Consider the following 9,027-nt stretch of genomic DNA (forward strand, 5'->3'; position numbering starts at 1 on the left):
AGAGAGAGGGAACAAACTGGCCTTCCAAAGGTCAGTTCAACTGCCCCGCAGCCGATTCCAGAAAAATCACCCACTGAAAAAGCCCTGTTGTTGTAGGGATTTCCATTGTCACAGGCCCTGGCCGCACCGAGGTACGGTCTCCCCGATGTGTCAGGAGCCTAGTTAATTGGTCTGGTCATGGGTATTCTTCCAAAGCTCCCCGGGTGGTATATATAAATTTTTGTAGGAGAGACTGACTTGATTTGTAAACTTTCACTTAAAGCACAATAAAAAAAAAAAAAAAAGTTCCCCAGGTGATTCTAATATGCAGCAGAGGGTGCAAATCCCAGGTCTAAATCAATCACCTCCACACACAAAAGAGGACCCTGAGGCTCAGAGAGGTTAAGCGGCTTGCCTGAGGTCACACAGTGATTTAACAACAGAGACAGACCTTGTTCCTGGGATTATACCATATGTTCACCGTGCTGGCATGTGGTAGGTGCTCAAGATATATTTGTGGGTTGAATCAAATATAACAGCCACACTTATAAAGCACTTATGTGTCAGGCACTGATCTAAGCACTTTACAAGTATTAAGTCATTGGATTATCAAAACAACCCTGCGAGGTAGGCATTATGGTCATCTCTGTTTTACAGATGAGGAAACCCAGGCACAGAGAAGTTAAGGAACTGGCCTAAAGTCACATAGGTAAATGGAGAGCAGGGATTTGAACCCAAGCATTGTTGTCCTAAACAGTCCCTGGATGGCACCAACAGTTAAGCGCTTGACTACTAGCCAAAAGGTTAGTGGTTCAAACCCACCCAGAGGCACCTTGGAAAACAGGCCTGGTGATCTGTTTCCAAAAGGTCATGGCCTTGAAAACCCTAGGGAATAGTTCTACTCTGCAAATGTGGGGTTGTCATGAGTTGGAATCCACTCAACAGCAACTAACAACATTCTTGTCCTACCATCCATGCTCATAACCACCACCCTATACTGTTACTCAATTCATTCATCCTGAATGAATTAGTGGATCCAGTCAGAAATAAGGGAACTGGCGTTCAGCAAGGCCCCGCAGCGTCTACTAACAGTACCACTGCATGTCAGATCAGAGACAAACTTCTCAAGATTCAACAGCAGACCTGGGGAGAGAACCCGGGAACGCAGCCTCCCACCCCAGCAGCTCCCCTTCCCTGCCACCCCAGCACCACCACTCACCTTGACAGGCGTCCTCCACCTTCTCGTAGCCCGCCTGGCACAGGCACTGCCCGATGGGCACCAGCCACTCACCATCCACCGTGCAGTGAATGCGGGGCTCCTCTCCCCCCGGCGGCACCACGGCGTGGTTTACACAGGTGCCAGCCACGGTGGCCAGAGAGGGCGCGTCAGAGCCGGCTATGGTCTCAGGGAAGTGGGCCAGGCCCTGCAGTAGCTCGGGGCACTTCTTGTAGTAAACACGGACGGAGAGCAGTGCCACACAGGCACCGATGTCCTGGAAGGCCAGGTAGAAGCCCTTGTGGCTGAGCGGCCCCACGGAGCGCTCCTCTACGTTCAGCTTTACGTGGCGCGCCTGGAAGTCGCTGCTGACAGTGATCTCATCAGGCGCAATGGTGTCAATCTTGGTGAAATGTCGCTTCTGGAAGTTGGTTCCATAGTCCACATCAGACTCAGCGTAGTAGAGATTGAAGGTCTCCTTGCAGGAGCTAGCGCCACCAGGGAAGCTGTTGCAGTCTCGTACGGTGAACTTGAGCTCAATGAAGATGCGCTCGGCCTCACCACGGTACACCCAGTTGGTGCGGAGCCAGTTGTCCTGGTCGCCAGCCACCACGTTGCACACCGAGTACATGTAGATGGGCTTGTCGTCCATGATGCTCTGCATCAGGTCCCACTGCACAGAGGCCAACAGGTTAGTGAGGGCAGGAGCACAGGGGAAACTGAGGCACAGGTGGCAGAGCTGGGCACTAGGAAGATGTTTTAGAGCTCTTGCTATCCCCATTTTACAGGGAAAGAAACTAAGGCCCAGAGAAGTGCTTCAAGTCACCCACCCACAACCAGGAGTAGCTGAGCCAGGATTGAACTCCAGTCTCTGGGTGTTGAGCCTCTACACTAGGCTGTGAGCCTGGGGTGAAGTCTGAGGGTCTCCAGCTCACTCTGTGACCTCGGGCAGGTCACTTAAGCTCTCTGAGCCTCAATGTCCCCATCTGTACAATGGGTGCAAGATCCCCTACTTCACAGAATTGCTGTGAGGATAAATAACATATCATCTACAAAATGCTGAGCACAGTGCCTGGCACAGGGTCAGTCACGCAAGGTGGCTTCTAAAATAATAATTCTAAAAATAATATTGTCATTATGATTATTATTCACTCTGTGTGTGTGTGTGTGTGTGTGTATGTATGAGTGGCAGGGGAAGAGGTTAAGTCAAAACAATGGATGATCCTCCACCATTTAGATTTTGACTTTGAAACAGACCAATACATGTTCTTCCCTCCTCAGAACACAGCTCAGCCTCCTCCAGGAAGCCTTCCCATGTTGGGCCAGATGACAATCTCTCGCTCCCATGGTTTCCATGTCCCCTTTATCACAGCACTTGGCACCTGCATGATGATGCCTAGTCTAGATCCCACACTAGACCTTGAGCTCCCTGGGGCAGAGATTGAGTCTAATTCATTTCTCTCCTTGCCTGGCATAGAACAGGTGCTCAGGAAAGTATTTGTCAAACGAATAAATGACGGCAGAGGAAAGAGGCCTGGGTTGCACTGTGTGACATTGGCCAAGGTCTTGCATGCCCTTGGGCGTCACTTCCCCACTCAATATAATGATCTGTGTTCCCTCCTAGCTGGACATTCCAGGACCCTAGAAATCTGCTCAGAGCTATACCCCAGGCCTCCTCCAGCTCCTGCCCTGACCTCTCAGAGCTGGGATAGCCAGGGGACAGGCACAAGACTCACAAGGATCTGGTTAGCAGTGGGAAGTATTCTAAGTAGCCCCCTGGAGACACCCCTCTTCCTGGTTTAGTGCCCCAGGACAAACTCAGCAAGGGCCCATTATACAGATAGGGAAAGTAAAGCCCAGAAGACAACAGTATCTTCTCCAAAATCACACAGCAGTCACACACAAAGCCAGGAAAAGGACCTCAACCTTTTGCCCACCAGCCCTGGTCACAGCCTCCCCTTACCACTGACACAAGGCAGGGCAGGAGGGAGGAAACTTGGGTGGGAACGAGGCAAAACAAACTCAGCCCTGAGCAGGAAGGGGAAGCAACAGCTGGGGGGGCAGGAAGAGGGGCTGGCAGGAAGGAACCTGATCCGGTTCCCGAGGTTGCGAGGTTCTGGAGGTTTCAAGGTTGCTGGGAGCCAGGAGCCACTGTTCTGTTTCTCCACTACCCCTCACCTCCTGGGCTGGGACCACAAAGGCAGAGGGAGCCTTTAACCCCTTCCTTCCCAAGAAGTGGATGGAAGGAGCCAGGGGGGTCCCTCTGGCCATCAGTGTTTCTAGGGTCCCTTTTCTGCTAGGGCCTTTAGCTGTCTCCCCAGCTCCTTCCACCACTCAATTCTTTCCCCTACCTCCGAAGCCCCAAGCAGCTCTGGCCCAGGAGGGCTGACTCGGAGGTCTGGTCTAGGAAGCAGTATCCTGAGTTTGAACTCTGGTTGAGTTATTTGATCTAAGTCAGTCCCCATCCCTTCTCTGGACCTCAATTTTCCCATCTATACAGGGGACCAGTGACCCCATTCCCATATGCCACCCAACCCTGAAGGCTTACCCCTTTGCCATATGGCTGTGTGAGCCAGCCGAGCTCGCCTTTAGCTGCAGCAAAGTCCAACAGTACAACTGGAAGAGAGATGGAAGAGGAGGCTGGGTGAGCTTAGGGGTCTCGCCATGGGTCAGACCTTGGTGGAAAAGGTGAGAGTCCCTGCAGGAATCCCATGAGGCCCAGATGGCCTCCTTAGCCCTCAGAAAGAGGCCGCACTACATAGAGTCACCACATCCAAGAAATCTGTTCCTTGACAAATTGGGAAATGGAGGCCCAGAGAAGGAACAGAATTTAGTTCAAATCAGGCAGCAGTTTGTGGTGAGGACTAGACTTTCCATCTCTGAGGCCAGGGCTCTAGCCATGTGGCCTCTCCGCCAGCCCCCAGCTGGGCAGAGCAGGACAGAGAGCTAAGCCCAGCGGGAGGACAGCAGCTGGGTAGAGAGCTGGGCCCAGTAAGCAGGGATATTAAGTGACACCAGGCCTCCCTGTCTGCTTCCTTGAACCAGGCCCTCGGCAGCACTTCACAGCATGTGTGCCACTGGGCCACTGGGTCGGGACACTCATGTCTGCTCTCACCACATCCCCCGCAGCGTAAAACATCCCCAACACCAGCAGGCCTTGAAACACACACATATGCACATGTATGTGCACACACGGCTCATGGCCCTCCAAGAAGAGAGAGCTATTACCAGGTGGGAACAGCTCTGGGGAGGGGAGGGGGCAAGGCTGTGGGAGGAGTAGGTCTGGAACCTGATCTGCTTGCCACAAAAGCCACAGAGCAGGCGGGATAAAGCCTTGAACCCATAGGGGCCTCTAGGAGGGGCCCAAAGATACACACAGCTGGCCAGGCCTCCTCCCTGGGAAAGTCACTCCCACTGCCCTTGCGCCCTCACACCCTGACCACTGCTGTTCCAGGGGTGCCTGGTGGACCGGGGATGGAAACCTCTATAGGGGACTTTCCAGACCCAAAGGGACCAAGTGCCAAGACCATGCTTTCCCCAAAGGGGCATCTGCAGCCTGGGGAACGGGCTTCATGGGAGGAAAGCACAGTGCCAGGGGCTTCCCCACACCTGGCCCTGCCCCTGGGCACCTCCCATAGTCCACCCTGGCTTTCTGCCAGGCCCAGCGGCTGCATCTAAAACACAAGACCCTGGGTTCTCCCCTTCCTCCATTTCCAAGTACAGTCCAGGTAGCTGCCAACAGGTACCACCCTCCCAGGATGGCAAGGAGATTGGGGAAACTGAGGCACAAAAGCTATGCAAGTACCCCAAATTCGGGGAGTAAAGGTCTCAGGTCAGGGGAGGGGTAAGTAATGAGTTCCTTTGGACCTGCAGCATGTGGAATGGGGCCTCCAGAAACAGCAGAACTCGGAAGAATGTTAGCACTTCAGGCAGGCTGGGTGCAGAGGTGGCACAGACTGGGAGGGCTGGGAGCCGGTTGAGGGGTTGGAGGCTCTCAGTAGTAGTCTTAGAAACCTCCTCCTAAGGTTAGATGGTCCTCCAGTCCTAACCTGAGGGCCCCCAGGCCTGGTGTGAGGCCCTGCCACCCTGACCAACCACTGACCTGGGCCAAATCTCCTCTCTAGGAAGGGACTGGGCAGCCCAGACAGGGAAGAGGAAATCCGATGTGGCACTGGTCCCAGGCAGAGGCCACGGGGGTAGGGGAGGCTGGCTGGGATTGGGGGGACAGGGATTTGTTCAGACATGCCCAAGGCCCAGGCTTGAAAAACTCACTAACCCCACTAGCAAATGGAATGTTCCAGCTGTACAGGAAGGAATCTGAGGGTTCCTGACTCCAGCTGGGTGGGTAGGTGGCTGGTGAGTTCTGCACACACACCCTCCCCAGCCAGGTGAGAAGCCATAGTCTGTGCCTCAGAGGGAAGGGCTCCTTGCTCCCAGCTCTGAAGGGTTAACCTGGCACTGAGCCCCCCCCTCCACACACACACATACACTGTCCCTCCCAGAGTCCCCTCCCCTTCCAGTCCTGGGCCTGGCTCTAGAAGTATCACAGGGCTCCATCTGAGAAGAAAAGGGGCCTTCACACAGGAAGGAGCCTCCCCCAGGGGCTTCCAGCCACAGCCCCCTCCCCGGGAAATTCCCGAGAACCAACCACCAGGAACAGGAGCCCAGCCCTGGGTCCCTCCACCCAGACGCGGGTGCGGCTCTTCCCTGAGCTCTTCCAGGGGCAGGCTCCTGCTTCACTGAAAGAGGAGGGGGCCTGGGAGCCCCTCAGCTGCCCCGTAAGGCTTCCCTGAGCGGGTGTGGTCTAGGCAAGGCTTGTCCTTGGGCCTTCCGATCCCAGGGAAAACAATCAACTTTCCTCTCCGCCTAAAGTTCCACCATTAATGCCATCCTTCTGGGTCTATATCGCTTTAGAGCTTTTTATTCAAATGTAGTAGTGTCACCCACTCCTCTACTGTCGCTTCCCTATCCCCCCCCCAACCAAGACTAGCTAATACCTAAAGAAAGGGGGGAGGGAAGGCAGGGGATCCTGGAAAAAAATGAAGAAAAAGGGAAAGGGGCAGAAGGCAAATTGTGCCCTTGCAAAGTCAAGAAGTCCAGAATTTTCCAGGCCTCCTGGCACTTTCCAGCCCTCTTCCCATCAGCTGCTTCAGGTCAGAAACCCCTGGAACCTGCCCAGACCCACCTGGACCCCTGCCCAGCTAGTCTCCCTTCCCAGGAAAATCTACCATGAAACCACAATGCAAGGGGCCCTTGCACTGACAGCTCGAGAAGCCAGATGCCCAGGTCTGACCCTCTGTGCAGAGGGCTGGCAGGGCTCAGCCACTCCACCACTCACTGCAGTGAACATGCCTCCCTCAGTTTACCCCATTTGTAAAAGGTGGGCAGATTCTGTGAGCGTTGAGAACCTAATGGCCTCCATCTGGGGGCTCCAAATACAGCCCAACTCCTCTACCCACTGGAGGTGGGGGCAAGAAAGGGGAAGAGAAGTCAGCAGCAACTTAGGTTAAGGGATGGGAGGGCAAGTATCTCCTTCTATTTGCCTTCCAACCCACCCCCAGACGGATCTGCCACCTCCAGCCTAAATCCCAAAGAGCATAACAAACCAGCAGCTGCCAGCCGGGCCATCAAATCCCACATAGGCGCACCTCTGTAGGGGGGTTTTCACGGGGACTTTTGGAGCTTAAGCAAAAAGGCTCCCTCATCCCTTACTGGGCAGTACACACCCAGCCCCCCTCACCCCCCATTCCATAGGTGGGACTGGGTTAATTACATAGGCCAAGAGACAGCGGCACAGGGGCATAAGGTCGAAGTGGCTCCAGGTTTCCAGGCCAGAGAGAGGCTGGGGCTGCAGGCAGCAGAGCAACCGCTGCAGAGTGTCAGTCCTGCCTAATCCTGTGGCCCCCCATGGGCAGCCTGCAAGAAAGGCCTGTACTTCTTCCAGCTGTCTCTCCCTTCCCTTCAATCACAGTCCCCCAAGGAGGGGAAGGATCAGAGCTGGCGGGGGAGGTATTGGGGATGGCAGAAAGTCCTCGGGAAAGCAGTTCCCAGTCAGGACTAGTCGCACTGTCTGCTCCAGGACTTGGGGCAGGATGCCACCCTCTAAGCTGCTCCACACTCAGCGACCCAGCCCTCCCCTCTCTTCCTCACAACTTGTAATAGCAAGCCGTCAAACCCCAGTCTGAGGGACAGAAAAGGCAACCAAGGCTCAAGAAAACCTCCACCTGCCCAGGGATTCCTCAGCACTTCCCCTTCTAGAGTTGCGGAAGACTCCCTCTGCCTCGGCAGTGGGGAAAACTTGTTCCCATTGTTGGAAACTAGCCGCCTTGGCTGATGGACAGGAAGGTCTTCGGGCAAGTGCAGGGTCCCCCAGCCTCTCTTCGACCCCGGCTGAAGGACAACACCCTCAAACCCACGCCCGCCCCGCCCAGGGCAAGGCTGGCTGCCCCTCGTCCAGAGAAGTTCTGGGAGCGCTGGGGCGGGGGTGGGTGATTCAGCTCCCCCACCCCCAGGTGCCCGGGCACCTTGGTGGCCCTGGGGTGACGGCTCCACACCTCAGGAGCCGCGCCCCCACCAGCTGCATTTCCTCGTTCTGAGTCACCCCTTGCTCAAAATGCTTGGCTTTGGGACTTCCTGTCCTCACGCGCGTCCCTGAACCTGCCCCGCGAGCCTGGAGAGCGGGTTGAGAAGCAGGGAAGGGTGCGCGTGGGAAGGATTGGCCTGAACCTCGCTGCATGCCCTCCTGCGGGGACTGGAGGCAAAAGGGGTGTGGAGAAAATCTCAGGGAGCAGAGGCTTCCACATGGGGCTCCCTGCCTACCCAAGATCGCCCTCCCCAAAATCAGGCGCCGCCACAGGAATGCCTGCCCCGCAAAATGGGGACGATCGGGTTAGTGAACTCGGGTCTGCAAGAAGCTGAGCTCACGGAAAGCCTTTCAGACGCCACCAGACACTTCTCCAAGGGACCCCACGCCCCTCGCGGTAGCGCTTTCCTGAAGCCGCTGCCTGGGCTGCAACCGCATGGCCGGCACCGCGCCCCCTTCGCTGCGGCCTCCGAGCCTCACGCGCTCGGGCGCAACCTTAGCCGGTAGAGCCTCTACAAGCCCGCATGGGGCTCCCAGGCTCGTCCGGATCAGACCCGCTCGCCCTCCGACTCCAGCGTTCCAGGACTGGGCGGCGCCAAGTCACTTTCCAAAGTTGTGAGCGTCGGTGCCGCCGAGCTCGGGGCAGGCACGGGGTCCCGGGTCCTGACCGGTCCCGCCGCGCCGCGCGCACTCACCTTCCTTGCCCTGCGCCGCGGCGGCCACGACCGCGGCCAGCGCGCAACCCCACAGTAGGGCGAGGCAGGCGCGGGCCGCCCGGCGCTCCATGCCGCACTCCGCGCTCCCAGCTGAGCCTCTGCGCCCGGCTCCCGCACTCCTGCCGCCGGCCTCAGTGACCCGCTCCCTCCCGCCTGCCGCGCGCAACTTCCAGCCCTTCTGGCCCTAAAGCTTAATGGAAGTTGAGTGAGAACCGGCTCCTGTTCATTCATGCCCCGCGCTGACGTCACCGAAGCCACGCCCTCAGGAATGTCTTTAAAGGGGCTGGGCTGGTACTACAAGGGGAGGGAGGGGAAGTTCCAAGGAGGTTGGGCCGACCTGGGGCCCTGTGGACCCGCTGGCGACCCCCAGGCTTCCCCGCGTTAGAGCTCTTCAGAGTGGCGGCACCCTCGCGGGCTCATCCCCGAGGATCTCTGAGCGGGGAGTCCTCGACCCAGACCCCAGGCGCGCGGATGGTTTGCGCTGAGCCGTCCCAACGCTCGCCTTTTTGCCCTTCCCGGAATGGGCTCAAGTT

The 9,027-nt window shown here is 56.8% G+C and overlaps 1 protein-coding gene across 2 annotated transcripts in view; it reads right to left on the bottom strand.

Annotated features, from left to right (window-relative positions):
* Positions 1–8,671, bottom strand: part of EPHA2 (EPH receptor A2) — a 29,708-nt gene extending 21,037 nt beyond the window's left edge. Inside the window, exons 1-3 of one of the 2 annotated variants that reach the window (XM_010593082.3) lie at positions 8,474–8,671; positions 3,744–3,811; positions 1,199–1,868 (exon numbers count right to left, since the gene is read on the bottom strand). In XM_010593082.3, coding sequence (XP_010591384.2) covers positions 1,199–1,868; positions 3,744–3,811; positions 8,474–8,564 — 829 coding nt within the window. In that variant the 5' untranslated portion in view covers positions 8,565–8,671. The remainder of the gene's footprint in view (positions 1–1,198; positions 1,869–3,743; positions 3,812–8,473) is intronic. The other variant, XM_003413448.4, reaches the window with a different exon arrangement.
* Positions 8,672–9,027: the final 356 nt, after the last annotated feature.

Source organism: Loxodonta africana, chromosome 3 (assembly GCF_030014295.1).
Source record: "Loxodonta africana isolate mLoxAfr1 chromosome 3, mLoxAfr1.hap2, whole genome shotgun sequence".
Classification (NCBI taxonomy): domain Eukaryota; kingdom Metazoa; phylum Chordata; class Mammalia; order Proboscidea; family Elephantidae; genus Loxodonta; species Loxodonta africana.